Source organism: Sus scrofa, chromosome 1 (genome assembly GCF_000003025.6).
Source record: "Sus scrofa isolate TJ Tabasco breed Duroc chromosome 1, Sscrofa11.1, whole genome shotgun sequence".
Classification (NCBI taxonomy): domain Eukaryota; kingdom Metazoa; phylum Chordata; class Mammalia; order Artiodactyla; family Suidae; genus Sus; species Sus scrofa.
Window position 1 is genome coordinate 195,053,090 of NC_010443.5, and position 18,350 is coordinate 195,071,439.

Below are 18,350 nucleotides of genomic sequence, written 5' to 3' on the forward strand. Positions count from 1 at the left end.
AAATCAAACAGGAGAGGCTGAGGGTAATTAATCCTAGTGAGAATCCTAACACACAATAGAAGCATGGATAAGGTTGGTCCCGGAAAATGATTTTGAAAGAGAGGGCAAAGGGAGAATTGGCTGAGATCCAGGACAATGTGTTGGCATAGAACCCATGACAAAGAGAGCTTACAGTGCCTGAACAGTATTCTGTAACATTTAATAATGCTGGACATGGCTATAGAAAGAGGTGCCTTTTGATTCAGTAGAGTACAGCACAGATGCTCCTCGGGCTGAAACACCTCCTCTGGAAGAGGTCTGCCTGGATCAGGGGTCAGGGTGTCCTCCCATCATTTGGACTTAATTCCCATAGGTCCTGATTCTTTACAGTCTAGTTGAGGGTTGTGACTATTTTTTAGCTTGAATGGGGAATAAATATTTCTTCTCTGTTTTTTTCTTCCATTTTTTTAGAGAAAAGAGTTTCAGTAGAAATAATTTTTTTGTCTGTAGTAGTTAAATAATAGTACTGCAGTTTCTTTAAAAATTGCATCTATAGCAACACTATTTTTAAATTTAACCCTATTTGAGTTTTTCATGCATTTTGACTGTGAGTTCCTTTAGAGCAGAACCTGAGAAATCTTTATTTCTCAGGGCCCATAAAACCTGCCATATAGAAATTTTCTTTGAATTTATTTTTTATTAGGGTATGGTTGACTTAGTTTCTGCTGTACAGCATAGTGACCCAGTCATACATATTTATACATTATTTTTCTCATATTACCTTCCATCATGGTCTATCCCAAGAGACTGGACATAGCTCCCTGTGCTATATATTTGGACCTCATTGCTTATCCATTCTAAATGTAAAAGAAATCTTCAATAAAAGTTTATTTTTGTCTTGTTCATGATTGCATAGTTCCTTTTTTGAGAGCTTCCAAGCTCTCTGAATCTTCTTACCTCTCAGTATCTCACGTGATTGGATTATGCCAATTGATCGTCTGAATTTTATTAATGCTACTCTTTTGAACTGTCTGAAGTTCAACAGTCCTCCCTCCAGGTTTTCAAGTGAAATAAGAATTGATTTAAAGCTACGCATATGCCACAATGTTTGAAAGTAGGAATGGAAATAGAAGGAAATAGAGCCAGGTCCAAGGATATCATGGTTGAAACGGAAAACTTTCAGAATGCTTGTGCTCTTCTTTTACTACTGCAAGGTCTCCTGTTTCTACTTCTCTTGTTTTCTCTATTCCAAATTATTGTTTTGCAAAATTTTAAATATATACTACCATATATAGTATAATCAAAGGCATTCTAGCCTTTTTCTTTACAACTGTCAATGACTATATGATGCCATAAAATTTGAGTCTCATTAATATTACATCTATTTCACCATACTAACCAGTTCCTCTGTGTGGATCAGAATTAAGCTCAGAGAAATTTACCTTAGATTCCTTGTCTCTGCTCTGGGAGATAGAATTAACTAACAGTGAGGAAATTAGGGACTCCATGAGACCTGAAGGTAATGATCAGATGGGAGGTGGCCTGGATCACTGCTTTGTCTTTCCTTCCTGCAGAAGGAATGCCTTTATCTTTTCTCCCTGGGTGGCTTATTACATGCTTCCAAAAAAAGTAATGATGGGACCTTCACTGATGGAAGAAAGTCAATGCTATGTTTCCACTTGAATAATGCTATATTTGGTGTTTTAAGCTTCTCAACAAAATATGAATTTTCTTGCAGCTGTTCCCTTATGGTATTCTTTTATATAACTATTTCTAGAGAACCATATAATTTCATAGGTATGTACCTATTCTAGGTTCAACTTGTCACTTTTTCACAGCTCTACAAATTTAGCACTTATCATAACTGTGGCAGGAGGTAGAGGAAACATGACATTTTTTCATTCTTCTTAATATACTCAGAAGTATTTCCTGTTTGCTTGACAATAAAACTGGGATTCCTTTTTCAGAATTTTGCTATTTATAGCTTTTATAAAGTAAGAAAATTAAATCTTTTAGAGTAGAGGAAAAGCTTTTATTAGAAGAAGTAAAAGGTCTGATTTCATCACTGTATTTCAATACTCTATAATATGATTTTGCATTTGAGGTATTTTCTCCTTTGGTTTTTCTCTGTGCTATTTATACTCAACTTATGAAAATAAACTGGGTCTTCCTTAGCTAATGAAAAGGTTTTTTTTTAATCTAATCATTTACAGATATCTTATTTCTCGGTGGGAAGGAAACTGCATTTAAAAGGTTTCTAGCATTTCAACTCTTTATTGACTTAAAAGTCAGAGCTGTATTATGTGTATATTCTTAGTGTCTAAGTGGTGATTTTCTTTAATGTGAGCTATTGTATTGTTTTCCCCAACTGTTTCTTTTCTGAAAGTGTTTTGTCATTTCTATTTTTTTATTCAGGGAATCAGCAGTCTCTTCAGTTCTTTAAAAGTGGTGCGTCTCTTGCGACTGGGCCGTGTTGCTAGGAAACTGGACCATTACCTGGAGTATGGAGCCGCGGTCCTTGTGCTCCTGGTCTGTGTGTTTGGACTAGTTGCTCACTGGCTGGCCTGCATATGGTACAGCATCGGGGACTACGAGGTCATTGATGAAGTCACAAACACCATCCAAATAGACAGTTGGCTCTACCAGCTGGCCTTGAGCATTGGGACTCCGTATCGATACAATACCAGTGCAGGGATATGGGAAGGAGGACCCAGCAAGGATTCACTCTACGTGTCCTCTCTCTACTTTACCATGACAAGCCTTACAACCATAGGATTTGGAAACATAGCTCCTACTACCGATGTGGAGAAGATGTTTTCAGTGGCCATGATGATGGTTGGCTGTAAGTATCTTTTTTATCTTTATTTATTTATTTATTGGCTGCACCCATGGCATATCGAAATTCCCAGGCCAGGGATTGAATCTGAGTGGCAGAAATGCCAGTTCCTTTGGCATTGCTAACAAACATACTTCTTTGTTGTGCCACTACATTGGAGTAGGAATTGAACCTGTGCCTCAGCAGTGACTAGGACCATTTCAGAGACAACACTGGATCCTTAACCTGCTGTGCCACAGTGGGAACTCTTTTTTCTTTTTTCTCCTTTTTTTAAAAATTATTATTGTTGGTAGTTCTCCAAGCTCCAATCTCGATAGGAGTAAAATGAAACTACTTTGTCTTCAGAAAGATATTTAATCTATATCATTTCTAAGGCTTAATTTTTTTCAGCCTTAGAAAATAAAAATGCAAACTAATATATTTTGCTTTTTAGACTGTATTATTAGCACATGAAAAAAATGCAAAATAATGTACTTTTTAGAATGTATTGACATACTCTATATGGATAGAGTGATAAAAAATCAGAATTGAGGAATTTTATATTTTGACACCACTGGGAAAAATGTTAAGAAGTGTTGGCTGACTTGGGGAAGGTCAATGCCTTGGGTCAAAATAAGGTAATTTTCAGAGTTTCCAAATGTCTGTAAGCTATGGAACATCAGTGGTAACAGTTTAGCTTTCGATCCCTCTGTGCTCCTTTGTATAGGCACAGAACAAGAACATACAGATTCTCTTTGTTGCTTAGAGGTAACAGAGGGAGAGTGAGAATTCCAAGTGCTGTTTGCTCCAGAGGCTTTTATGAGGAGAATGTTCTTACCTACAAAGAGATCCTGGTGATCTCTTAATTAAGCCACTGCCTACACACCAAGAGTGATAAGATGTATTGGAAAGAAATGTGCTTTATAAATTCAAAAGACAACATTTTGTCAGATGTATTATTTACTACAGTGTTACTTTTAATATTTATATGATGCATTTTGGCTTACACTTGAGCATAGTGAGATTAAAAAATTATTTTGATGTCATTATGGATACACTGGAAGTTGGAAAGATAGTATAGTGAAGGCCTTTGTGCCCTTCCCTTAGTTTCTACCAGTAGTTATGTAACTCTAGGAAAAGATCAATATGGGTATTGGTACCATGCGTGCGTATAGTTCTCTGTTGTTTTATCATGTGTAGATTCCGGTAACTACCACTGAAATCAAGACACAGAACTGTTACATTACCACAAAGATTTTCCTCATGTTACCTCTTTATAGTCATGCTCACTGCTTTCTCCAAACCTTCCTAACCCCGGGAAACTACTGATCTGTTCTTTGTTTATATAACTTTGTGATTTTGAAAATGTTTGTATACATGGATCATGCAAAATATGATTTTTTGAAATTGGCCTTTTCCACTCAGTATAATCTCTTTGAAATCCATCTAAGTAGTTGAGTATATTAATAGTTTATTCCTTTTTATTGCTGAGCAGTATTTCATGGTTTGGGTATACCACTGTTGAACCATTCATCTACTGAATGGCATTTTGATTATTTCTAGTTTTTGGCTATTACAGTAAAACTCCCATGGGAAGTTGTGTGTAGTTTTTTCTTTGGACGGAAGTTTTCAGTTCTCTGAGATAAATAACCAGGAAAGAGATTTCTGGGACATTTAGTGTCTATTTATTTTTTTAAAAGAAATTGTCAAACTATTTTGCAGAGTGGACTTATTAGTATAGTTTGATTTTTCAGCAAAAGAATGACAGAAAAGTAAAATCTATGTAGGGTTAAGGATGTTGCCAACACTCAGCCTCTGTCCACTGGTGCTGAATAGAAATGTGGAGTCAGAGTTTTTGGTGAAGGAGAAAAAGCAGGCGAATGCCTTAAAGACTGTGACCTCTACTGGGAAAAAAATGTTGGAAGTTTTATAGTAAAAAGGAGAAAAATAGGATTTTAGGTAAAAATCAGGTTTGAGGGCAAACATGCATTCTTATTTCTTTGGGGGACTCGTAGTCATCAAAGCTAGCATCAGGAGATCTTGATGGTGGTCTTCTGGTTTATTGCCTAGAATAACAGTACTTGCAAAAAGGGCATGTTGATCAGAGATTAAAACAAATTAGGAATGTTCCTGAAGAACATTATGTGCTAATAATCTTTAACCCACAGGCAATTGTGTTCAGGGTACCTAATGTTTAGTTTATAGGTGATTGTGTTTAGGGTGCAGTTAAGCCAGGGAGAAACACAAGGAAAGACTCTAAGCTGTTCAGTTTTTAAAGTGTTTATTTATAAAGGAAGCATAAGGAATATAACTTTTCTCTTAAGTGTAGAAGCAGCTACGTCATTATGTGTATCCCTTGAGAGGGAACAAGGATCCTGTCCTGTGGCTGCACTCTTGTTTCTTAACTCTTAACTCTTCCTCCCTTGTCCTTGCATTCCCTTCCTTCCCTGATCAGCAACTGTCTGAACCTGCCCCTTGAAACTCAGGGAAGGCCATGGAGGCTGACTGAGACCCATTTCCAAAGAACAAGAAATGGGAGACACAGAAAGGCTTTTGTGTCCAGGAGCCCCATAGGGCCCTTCTCAGTTGCAAGGACACCATTATTCACTTTGTTTTTCAGGCCCCGAATCTGGGAATCATCCTAGATTCATGTTTTTTTCATGTATTAGATCTATGTGTAAGAGGTCTTGTTGGCTTTGTTTTCCTTCAGAATACATTTGATTATTTCTCTCCACTTCTGTAGCCTACCATCAAGATCAAGTCACCACCATCACTGGCCTGGGCCTTTGCAGTCATCTCCTATATGTTCCTTCTCTTTTCACTTCTGCCACATAATCTCTACACAAAAGTAAATAAGATTGTATCTTTCTCTGCTCAGAACCTTCCAGTGTTTTATATTGCACATAAAATAAACTCCAGAATCCTTACCCCTTCAATTGAATGTTTAATGATTTGGCCCTTGTTTAAGGCACCCACCTCACTTTCTACCATCCCCTCACTTGCTTATTCCACTCCATCTACGCAGCCCTCTTGCCGTATGTACTAAATGCTGTTCTGTCTCAGGGTCCTGGTGCTTGCTTTCCGTACTGCTTCAAACACCCCTTCTCTGACTTAAGCCCTGAATTCATGCAGCTCTCTTCAGAAATTCCTCCTAATGCTACACTACTATAAAACAAAACCAAAACCAAAACCCAAACACCCAATACAAATCACCCTTATTCTCTGCCCTTTAGCCTTTTTCTTCTTGTATCTACAAAGACCTGAACCCATGTTTACTCTGTTTTTCCTTTCTTCAGAAAGTGAGCTCCATGATAGCAGGGCATTTGTCTGCCCCCCCCCCCTTTTTCTGCTTTTATATACCTAATTTGTAAACAATTCTTTTTTAGTGATTTTTATTTTGTTCCATTATAGTTGGTTTACAGTGTTCGTAAACAATTCTTAAGGTTCTGTCAATTTTCTACTGTGCAGCAAGGTGACCCAATCACACATAGACATATACACTCCTTTTTCTCACATTATCATGCTCCATCATAAGTGACTAGATATAGTTCCCAGTGCTATACAGCAGGATCTCATTTTTTTTAATGATTTTAATTTTTTCCATTATAGCTGGTTTACAGTGTTCGTAAACAATTCTTAATGCCATGCTCCATCTGAATTCGGTGTATGCATGAAGTTGAAGAGGTCCTGAGGATCATAATGAGGATCTCTTGTCCTTGAATCCTACTCAGTTATATCTCTGATGACGATCTATGACAGAAAAATGCACACTCTGGCTGTTAGGCCTGATGCCTTTGAAAGCTCCTGTGAGCTCACCTGCCTTGTCTGCCGTGAGTAGTGCTACAGCTCCTTCTGCTGGATTGCCCCAACCCTAAGTCTCTCAGGAGGCCTGGTAGTAAGTTCTGAGAGGCCAGCCATAGAAGCACCAACAATCCTTCCTCCCACCACTTTTTGCCATCTACCTTCTGAATCTTCCTAGATTGGAAATGTTCACAGAGATTCCGTTGGGTTTTTTAAACTTCCTTTGGTTCAGTGTTGGTCCCATTCTTTTCTACTTCATGCATGGCCAATTATTCTGCTACATCAAAATTTCTTTCTTGGCTCTTTAGTTTCTGTCTTGATTTCAAGATGAAGACCTGGTCATAAAGTTGATCTTTTTCCTCCTGAGTTTCTGCTTTCTCCTTTTAACACCCAAATTGTCTTTTTCTGTTTATAAACCAACATCTGACATTTTTGTACCTCTTGACTTTGGTTTTCTTTTTATGCCTTTGAACAAATCCAGCTTCTATAGCCAGGGTGTTCCAAGGAGATGTCCTTTAATTTCCTTCTTCATCCTTAGGCTTTTAGTAATTTCATGGAATGTTTCTTTTGCAACAGCCCAAGAAGATGATAGAAAACTGTTAAGACCCATGGAGTATTAGAGTAACTTTCTACAATTCCAAAATGTATTAGACAAACATGCACAAAATATCAACCAAATGTGGCTATTGTAGCTGTTTGTCACTTTAGTATCATTTTTTTCCCTGCAATAATAACATGAAGGGAAACAGGCAAAAAATAAACCACCAGTGTTCCCAGAACCAAATATGTGTTATCAGCCACAGACCTAGCCAGTGATTTAGTGCTGTGTGTGTGTGTGAGTGAGTGAGATGGAGGAGAGTAAAAGAAGGATATAGAATAGAGACAGGTTCCTGCTTTCAGCTGTGCTAGGGTTCTGGTCAAACTATGCTGGTTGTTTGAGAAGCACCACTTGTAACCTTGTAACTCAATCACTGAGAAAGCTGTTTGGTCAAAGGCTTAATGGAGACACTGACTGCCAAATAATCACTATTTTAAATGATAGTTTCTTTTTTTGGGAGAAATTCATCTGAAATTTTTATGCCTTCAAGCAAAATTTAAAAATTTCAGTGGAAGCAATCCCACTTCCTAGATCCTTTCTGAGCCCCCTTCTTTTAATGGTCTTTCCTCTGACTCCTCCATTCTTTCCCCCTAACCCTGTATTGCACGTGGACTCTGTCCTGGAGCACAATTTCAGAGTTCTCCTTGATGATATCAAACAGTTCTTCAGAGTTTGTGACCATAGCCTCCCTTTAATCCCAGTCCCCTTATATTTCCTCTTGATTCCTTCTATGTTAGCAGCATCACAGGGCATTTTTCTTATCTGCTACCTAGGGATTATGTGGGTTTAAATCCTTTGTTCTACATTTGCTCAAAGTAGAGAATCCTCCTCATCAGATCCAGAACTGGAAGGGTTTTTTCTTACATAGGTCTACCATGATATGTTCTTTACTTCACATTAGTCTTTGCTCAGTTTTGGCATGCTCGTTCTGCACTTTGAGTGAACCCCATGGCTCTGGAGTAGCCATTATTACCCTGGGACAGTCAGCTCCCCTCCTTCCTCTGTCTGTTCATTCATGAGTGAACGTGACTACTCTGCTGTCACTAAATTCACTGCTAAAGGGCTTTTGTGAAAGAGAATATTTTTGAAGTTTAGTTCTGCAGTAATTGTGGAAAATAGCATACTTTTATTTTCTAGATCAAGATGTGAATAATCTCTGCTAATTTGCACAGCAAATACTTAATAATGCCTCCCTGAAATGTTTTCTAATCCATATCATTCATATAATCTTACAATTGAGCCCCTAATAACTTGATTTTTTCCCAAAGACTAGCAGACTGACAAATTTTGATTTTGCTACTATTCAGTAAGCACCCTAATACAGTGATGATTTGTTTTGATGGCTATGAAACAAAGGAACGTATGGATTTTTTTCTGCTATGATTATCCTTTTTGTCTTAATGTCCTTTTTGTGAATCTTCTTTTAAAGATTTTTGAAGAATGTAATTGCTCACTTAGCTCCTTCTTCATTACTACATAATCATGTAAGTTGTGTTTTAGTTTAATCCAATCATTATTAAAACTATACATTTGTGTCATTTGTGTCTTTCATTGAAATTTTATAAAAAAGAAACATAAAAGTGTTGTGAATAACTTTTTTTTTTTTTTTTTTTTTTTTTTTGCTTTTTAGGACCTCATTTGCTGCATATGGAGGTTCCCACGCTAGGGGATGAATCGGAGCTACAGATGCAGGCCTATGTCACAGCAACGCGGGATCTGAGCCATGTCTGCGACCTACACTACAGCTCATGGGAACACCAGATCCTTAACCTACTGAATGAGGCCAGGGATCAAGCCCACAACCTCATGGTTCCTAGTCAGATTTGTTTCTGCTGCGTCATGATGGGAACTCTATTATGAGTAACTTTTTGCCATAAATGATTTGTGTTCAACCGTAAATTGATTTGTTTTTTGTTTTGTTTTAAAATTATAAAATATTAAATACATTATTAAACATGTAGACAGCATACCTCAAAGGACTATAAGTATTTAGGTATTTATTACATTTAAAAATATTTTTCATTCTTTCCACTGTTGCCTGCATAGTTGCTCAGTTGAGGTAGCCTGACTCAAGTAGTATGTAATAATCGGAATCTGTCCTGGTGGGATGCCATGCAACCCAAGTCATTGAAAGTAAAACAAAGCAAAACTAAAAACTATAAACATGAAAATTATCAAGGTTTAGTCAGTAGACAGGAAACTCAGTCATAATAATGCCAATCTACAATTTTTAAATAGGGTATAATTGATGAGAGCCCAAACAGTCTAAGAACTTTCTGTAATTGACTGGCATGGTTCATAATACATCAAGCAAATGGCTCAGCACATTTAGAAGAATAGCAGGACCATCTGCCAGTGGCATGTAGGGCAGGAAATTTGAATCTCCATGTGGGTGGTTAAGAGCCACTGGGGAGCACTTAGTTACACGCTGGTCACTCAGCATCCTGTGGGGAGACTGATGTTACACATCATGTTCTCCAGTTAATGGACTCATGGATATCCCTCAGTGGATTCAGATAGAAGCCACGCTGAGCTTACAGGCATTGCCCTTACCCCTCTCCATGGCAAATGGAAATAAATAGAAGAGGGTGAAATGCAGAGGTTGGGAGAATAGAGAATTAAGTGGGATAAGGGCGTGTGTGACTTTGGATGATTTTTGGATCTCTTTTGTTTTAATTTTTTCAATTGCAAATTTCAGGAGTTGACATAAATGATTTTTAAGGTCCCTTTTAGTACTAATACTCTTTATACCTGAGATTCTGTTAGTGCAGTTATGCCACCGTCCATAGAATTGGATTGTTATTAGAGGTTAATAAGGAAGAGGTCTCACTTAAAAGTTTTGGACTTTTCATAAACAGTGAATACCCTGTTTTATGAAGAGTAAGATGTGTCTTGTATGGAACATATTAAGTAAGAGTGGAAAGGGAAGACTGCTAGGGAATATTATGGAGAAAAGAAGTTCTTTTTTCAGAAAGAGCAGAGTTCTTCCATGTAGAAGTCAGACAGGTAGGAAGACAAAGGCATTTGCCTTAAGGCATAGGAATGGATCCCAGGTAGAGTGGGGGTGGGGGGACTCTGAAGAATATTTGGCCTAGATGGATATCCAGGTAGGTTTAAAAGTGAGTTGTTACACATTTCCAAAATTTAAAAAAAATTTCTTTACAAATCTTAATATGGGACTTTAGGTGACACAGATATAATATTAAGTTATATGTTAAAATTTTTCCTGCCCTCACTATTGTGGTTATGTAGGAAATGGAGTGTGAACATGATGATTTTCCCTTCTAGTTTTAGTTTTATCCAGATGGAGAGAACTTTAAGCTTAATGTTTATTTTGGAAACTGGGTCAATTCTTTGTATCTGCTATACTCCTTGAAAAAAAGACTTTCATTTTTTTTTCTTCTCTTTTTCTTTAATGGGCTGAGTATCCCATGAAGAAGAATATTTTGTGGAGTCCAAAGTTCAGGGTTATAGGCACCTTTTTTTAATGGTTTAGTAGTTTCAGATGTACAGTCAAGTAGTTTGAAAAAGATTATATGATGTGGACTGTATTGCCTATTTCTTTATTCAAAATAGAACTTGTATTTTTTGCAGGAATATTCTCTTATAATCATGTTGCTTTTTATGCCTAGTCACATTTTCACAAATCCTTTCAGATTCTATAAAGTTTGAGTTTCCCCAGAAAACAGAAAATTTTCTCAGTCACCTATTAACTAGCCTGACCTCTTTGCAATAATTTGGTTTCTGGAACTACCTTGTGTATCTTTCAACATTATTGAATACATTCAGCATCATGCCAGGTGTTTTGATTGTTATTGGTCTTAGTGAAACAAACTAGATACTTCCTAATCTTCGATAAGTTAGTGGTATGTCGAGTGTCCAACAGAAAAGTCACTGAATTCCCCCCCTTCCCTCCACCCCACTCACCCTCAACCCCACCCCTACTTCCATCTCCCTCTCTATCTTTATCTCATCTATTTTATACTGTAAACTAAGAGCTAAGACTCTCAACAGATGGAATTTCCCACTGGGTAGTAGTAGGTTAAGGATCTGGAGCTGTCTCTGGTTTTAGAGTTAATTAACTTTGGATTTCTGTGAATTTGTGTTTTGCCTAGTTAGGTTGTTACCTTGTAAGAGAATTGGTTTTCTGCTGTAGAGAAATATTGGGGCTTGCAGGATCCTTACATAAGTGGTCTCAAGGATCAGTTGATGTATGATTTAAATTTTGTGGGAGATAAAATACCTTAGATTTTTTTCCCCCACAGGTTAAAAGACTAACAAATCCATAGACAAATATGTTTAGAAAATGTTAAGATAAATGTCATCCCCAAAGACATTTATGCATGGATTTAAGAATTGCTTTGGAATGCTCCAAGAGGGGATTTTCTTTGGAGCAGTTTCTAAGCCAACTAGATCCCAAGTGACTGCTTCTTACCGACTTATTTCATATTTACAAAAACTGTGATAGCTGAGGTAGGCCTCCATTGGAGTTCCAGTATCAGGCATATGGTCCTGGCTTTGGACTGTGTGTGCAGGTAAGAAGATTTCCATGGAATGAGAACTATATCCAAGTTGACTCTCCAGTAATATCAGAGGCTTTAATAAATTCCCTCTGGGAGTTCCCGTCATGGCACAGTGGAAATGAATCCAACTAGGAACCATGAGATTGTGGGTTCGATCCCTGGCCTCACTCAGTGGGTTAAGGATCCGGCATTGCCGTGAGCTATGGTTTAGGTTGCAAACTCGGCTTGGATCTGGCATTTCTGTGGCTCTGGCTTAGGGCGGCAGCTACAGCTCTGATTAGACCCCTAGCCTGGGAACCTCCTCATGCCACGAGTGCAACCCTAAAAAGACAAAAAAGACACACATACAAAAATTCTCTATGAAACTAGTTCTGGAAATACCCTTTTAGATCCTGTGTTTGTTAAAGTTGAACTTGTGTTTATCAATGCCCCCAAAAGTCTTAATCTGTAAATGTCTAATTCAGGAGCCTTATAAATTTAAAGTGAATATAAGAGAAGGAAACTTAAACTCATGCTCTAGTTAAATTTTAGCAAAGGAAACAGGAACTTTGACTCCTTTAATGAGACTTTGGGGTGGAAGCCAAGACTTTGAGAGTTTTTCTTAAACTGAGCTGCTTATGTGTTTGCTATCAGTTTCCTTAGAAAAGGCCTCAAAGGATGGACCTTCATAGTAAGTATGTTTCACAACTCCCTTCCCTTAGGAGGGCCTACCTAGAAAACAGCATCACTTCCCTGCATCTCTCCCCACCATTATACACACCAACACTCTAGATTCCATCATCCCTACAAAATTCCCAGTCTGGATTTACCTCTTTTGCTCCTGTTCCAGGATGGCTGAGCACTTGCTGGAATAAACCACACATCTCTGTGAACAGGTACCACTAAAATGCATGGTTCACAAACTTAGGAATCTCTCCTTATTTTAGGGCATCTCCCACTCACAGTTGGGACTTGCATATTCTTATGCAACCCTCAGTGTTTTCTTCTCACTTCTCTAAACCTATGACCCTTCTTCATCTCGGAAGGTGGCCCTCCTTTTATTTGTCTAAAAAAGAAAGGGCATCTCTAGCAAACATATACTCCTTTCTTTCCTGACCCTCCTTGGTTCAAGGCAGGCTAGAGGAGGTGGGGGGTTGAGGCTGGATAGTTGAGCAAAAGACACAGGGCCTTGTAGGCCAAAGCAGTGACTTTTTTCTGAGTTAGATGGGAAGACTTGTGAAGGTTGGGGCCAAAGAGTGGCATGATTTGTCTTATGTTTTATCAAGATTCATCTGGCTGCTATGTAGAAAATGGACTCTAAGGGCAGAAAGATGCAAGAGGGCATACAAATTAATAGTCAAGCTAGGACATAATGGTGGTGGTAGTTAGAATTGTTCAGATTCTGGACAAAGGGTTAGGACCAACAAGAGGAGGACATGTGAGAACGTGGAGGTCAGGATTTGCTTTTAGGCTTTTGGTACAAGCAACTGTGAAGCTAAGTTGTGCATGGTCTTTGCCATGTCGAGGGGGCATTTACCTGTATGAACCTAGAGTTCTGGGAAGAGGTCCAGGGTGTGGACAAAGATTTGCTTTGTCTCTTGATATTTTATTTCCTCCATTTTTTCCCCTTCTTTTTTCTGTCTATCTTTCTACTGGTTCATTATTATCAGTACATAAACCTGCTCATGTCTCTTCAATCCTAAAAAAAATTACACATATATGCATAAAAAACCTGATTTGGCACTCTCCTTAACTATTACCTACCTCCAATCCTTCCTCTTTTAAGTAGGCTTCCTAAAGTGTGTGTTTTTACTTTCTTATCTTCATTTGCTAGCTAGAGAAAGTGGGCTTCTCCTATACCGCTTCTCAATATACATTTGCTAAATTTCATAAACACCCTCTTATCCATATAAAAACATCTTTCTTGGCTTTGTCAATCTAAAAAACAAGAATCCAGTTCAAGAGGCAAATTGTTTATTTGGGGTCAAAGGATTATGATTGGGGGTATTCAGATATAGACAGAAAGTCAGTGTTCTGATTATAGGAGAGGGGCCCAGGGCTTTTTTTTCTGGAAAAAGAGAGGAAGATGAAGTACTTTGTTTTTTTTAGAATTCTAAAAATTGTTAGCAAGATGAGGTAATCAATCAGGTGACGTGTTTATTGACACAAGATGATGTAAAGCTGGATTTGTACTTCATGGATGGGTCAGGTGAAATGGGCACTGGCTAAGATTTCTTTTATCAGTCTTTTCAACAGACATATTCTGGTTTCTTTTGCTGGCTTCTTGGAATGGTCCAGTGCAGAGGTACATAAAGTGGGACATGTAAGGCTGTTTCTATAGTAGGGTTGCTCTGACTCCGTTTTAAATGGGTTCACTAATGTCATCCATCTTCACAGCTTCTTTGATGTTTATCTGTCCATGATTCCCAGCTTACTGTTCTGGCTATTTCTTCTCTGTTCGCTTTGCTGGATCGTTATACTTTGTCTCTTAAATATTGAGCACTGCAACACTTGGAACAAATTATTGGAAGATCAGGGGCAGCTCTCCAGATAGGCAGAGCAGTCTCCCTAAGAGGAGTGATTTAAGGGAAGCGGCCAACTTTCTGATACCTCCCTGATCCCTGTTTTGCATGTCCTTACTTCCACAAAGCTCCTATGAGACTGCAGTTTTGTTCTCTGAAAGATCTAAGTCTCTAGTCCTAAGCATGTCAGCACAGACTAGTTTCAAAGTAGCTCACTGTCACAATGAAGAGAAAAGAAACGTTGGACTCCCAAGGAGGGTGGAGAAAACTTTTGGAGTTGGAGTCAGCTTGGCAGCCAGGGCAATAAGGAGCTAAGGTGATAATTCCAAGAGGGAAAAGAGTCTTCAAGAGGGATGTTTTCTCTTCCTAGCTCTATGGTGGAAAAATAACCAGGGATTGGTCATTCATGGCCGTGAATGGTTTCTCTGGTTTCCTGCCGTGAGAACTTTTTTCCAAAGTCTGTCCTGTTATATCACATTATCCCTTTATTATGATCTGTAATCATCTTAATTCTTTCTTTGTATATCTACTGCTTGTCTCTTCAACTAATATGGAAATCAGGCAGACAGGGAGCTTGTCTATTTAATTCAACTCTGTATCACTGCCGTAACAGGACCATAGGAGGTTCTCAGTAAATTCTTCAGAAGCACATAAATGGATTTTGATACTCTATATATGAAAAGTTGTAAATTCAGAGCAAAACAAAACCACACTGGTTTTCCAGAACTGAGTTTTTTTTTGTGGTGGGTTTAAATAGATACGTGGTAAAACTTAGATATATGAATATGTGGCTGATTTCAGTTTTCTATAACAGGGCTTACTTAGTTCGTGACCCTCCTCCTTCACTCTTTTCTGCTTTTCAAAGTGCTCTTTGATGCTGTATCTGTCCTGTGATTGTACCTGTCACTTTGTGTCTGTCACATCCCAGAATTCTGGGTGGGAAGCAGGATATAATTCTCAGTTGTTTTCAGATTTCCCATAAACCTATTTTAGGGTTTTTTTTTTGACCTGGATTTCTTTCTATTCTGCCCACCTATGTTTCACTGCCCCTTCCTCTGACCCCATGTTTTTGGGAAAAGAGTTGATTTAACATAAAAACAAAGCACAGTAAGAATAACAACAAAAAAAGTCATTTGCTGTCTCAGGGGCCTGGCACTTGCAAAGGAAATCTATGCTTTCAAGATTATTGTTTTGGCTATGAGCTTGAAAAAAGTCTAATTTGAAACTCAAAGCTATACTGATTTCTTTGTTCTCAGCTGTATTTGCACTCCCCTGTTTCAGTGGGAGGATAGCAGAGGAGTATTAGAGAGATGAAAATACTTTGCGTGTGTGTGGGTACATGGGAGTGTGCGAGCACTTGCACACATGCACAATCTCATGTGTTCCTTATTCTCAATCATGAGTGGGTCCTGGCATAAGTGAATGAATTTTCCAAACTCCCAATCTCTCATTTTTAAATTGCCTATGGAAGGGAACCACCTGGGAATTTAAATGGTTTGGAAACAATTGTTTGTACCATAGATAGAATTTGATGATAAAATTTGGGTATTGTATTCTATAGAGGTAACATAAGGTTAAAACTGTTTCAATTTAGGTCAGAAACAGAAATATCCTTTGTTGACTAAAGAAATGAAATCGTATAAGTGTATTTTAGAGAAATATATGTCTTGAAGCAAGTGTTTCCATTCACCCAAGGAGAAATTTGAGTGCCTTTTGGTGTTTGATGAGAAGCTTCTATAGCTGTGTGACTCTGTTAATTTAGTTGTTAGAGAGAAATTTCCAGAGGGAAAAAAGGTGATTGTAATGGGACTTGGTTAATATGGCAGCACCAGGCAAGACAGCTGAGATAAACAGGAAAGGACCCAAGGCCTACACAGGAAGGGAAGCAAACCCCAAATATGTTCTGAACCTCTGGTATTCCTGGTTACTTTTAAATTTAATTTCCAAGGTAATTCAGATTATTGGATGCTTTTTTAAAAAATTACCTTTTAGATCAGAGTAATACATACACATAAAGAGCCACACAGTCCTTTAAGGTTTATTTTTATTTTTATTGTCTTTTCTAGGGCTGCACCCACGGCATACAGATGTTCCCAGACTAGGGGTCTAATCAGAGCGGTAGCTGCCGGCCTACACCAGAGCCATAACAATGTGGGATCCGAGCTGAGTCTGTGACCTACCCCACAGCTCATGGCACCACCGGATCCTTAACCCACTGAGCAAGGCCAGGGATCGAACCCCCAACCTCATGGTTCCTAGTTAGATTCATTAACCACTGAGCCACGATGGGAACTCCAAGGTTTATTTTTAAGAACAGAAGTTTACTTCAGTCCATTGGCAAAGGTAATTATTGATAAATATGCATTTATTGCCAATTTAAACCTTGTTTTCTAGTTGATGCTATGTTTCTCCTTTGTTCCTTTCTTTTTTTTGTGTGTGGTTTGATGATTTATTTTATACTTGTGTCCTTTTCTTTTTGGTTTTTGTGAGTCTCTTGTTAGTTTTTGATTTGTGGTTGCCCTATTTTTCTGAGTATGTTAACCCCTTCTTATATCTGCTTGCTTTAGACTGATAGTCATATAGACTTAAACATAAAAGAGTCTAGATTTTCTTAGTCTCCTTCCCCACATTTTGTGATTTTGATGTCCTTTTTTTTTTTTTTTTTTTTACATTTTCATGCTGTTTCTTGTTTTTATCATCACCTTCACAAATAGTTTTTTTTTCCTTTCTTTTTGATCTGTATACTGGCTTATTTAAGTGATTACTTTCCAATTGTGATTTCCTCCATCCTATATCTTCTTCTTTCTTTTCTATTTAGAGGTGACCTTTCAATATTTCTCTTGGGATGGGTTTAATATTGCTGTATTTTAGTTTTTGCTCCTCTGAGAAATTCTTTATTTCTTATTCTATTTCAAATGATAATCTTCCTGGGTAGAATATTCTAGGTTACAAATTTTTACCTTTAAGAATTTTGAATATATATTGCCACTCTGTTTTGGCCTGCAGCATTTCTATAGAGAAATCAGCTGATAGCCTTTTAATTAATTCTTTGTTTTTCTCTTGCTGCCTTTGGAATCTTCTCTTTAACTTTTGCCGTTTTTACTATAATATGTTTTGGTGTAGGGGTCTATTTGGGTTTATCTTGTTTGGGACCCTCTGTGCTTCCTATATCTGGATATTTTTCCATCTTTACATTTGGAAATTTTTCAGCCATAATGTATTTTTTTTTCTTTTTCTTCTTCAGCATAATGCACAGCATATAGAAGTTCTTGGGTAAGGAAATGAATCCCACCCAGAGCTGGGACCTACACCACAGGTGTAGCAATGCCAGATCCTTTATCCACTGTACTGCAGCAGGAGCTCCCAGCCATAATTTACTCAAATGCATTTTCAATCCCCTTTTCTTTTTCTTCACCTTCTGGAATCCCTATTATGTGTAGATTGGAGCACTTTACATTATCCCATAGATCTCTTGTATTGCCTTCGGTTTGTTTTTCATTTGGTTCTTTGTCTGTGATTCTGATTGGGTAATTTCTATTATTTTATCTTCCAAGTCACTTATTCATTACTCTGCATTATTCATTCTGCTCTTCAATGCCTTTGACTCAGCTTTTGTCTGTGCAAAGGAATTTTCTAATTTTTCTTGGCTCCTCCTTATAATTTTTTAAAAAGTAATCTACATTAATGTCGATAGCCATTCTGGATTCCTTCAGTATTTTTCTTAGCTCCTTTTTGAACTCAGTGTCTGTTAGACTGCAGAGGTCTCTTTCCTTGTTTGTTCCTTCTGGGGAAATCGCCTGTTCTTTTAACTGGGAATGGTTCCTGTGCTTCTTCATTTTGCTCATATTTTTCTACTCTTTTAGTTTAAGGAAAACAATTATCTACTGTAGTCTTAAAGGGCTATTTATATGTGAGCGCTCCCCTGGGTAGCTTGTGAGGGCTTACTATTTTTTGCCATGAAGCCTGCTTTTGGTTTGGATTCATGCCATCTTTTTCCTAAGCCATCACCCTCTTGATAGGGAGTATGCAGGTGTATGGCTTGCAAGAGCTTCCAAGGAGTTGAGGGGAATGGGTGGTTCCTGTAAGAAGGGCCTTGTTGCTGGGCCCTTGGCAGTGGTGGGGTCCCATGGGGA

At 38.0% G+C, this 18,350-nt stretch overlaps 1 protein-coding gene across 4 annotated transcripts in view; it reads left to right on the forward strand.

Annotated features, from left to right (window-relative positions):
- Nucleotides 1-18,350, forward strand: part of KCNH5 (potassium voltage-gated channel subfamily H member 5) — a 298,351-nt gene that overhangs the window by 87,394 nt on the left and 192,607 nt on the right. For all 4 annotated transcript variants that reach the window (XM_021062620.1, XM_021062638.1, XM_021062628.1 and 1 more), the window contains one exon: nucleotides 2,395-2,821. In XM_021062620.1, the coding sequence (XP_020918279.1) occupies nucleotides 2,395-2,821 (427 nt within the window). The remainder of the gene's footprint in view (nucleotides 1-2,394; nucleotides 2,822-18,350) is intronic.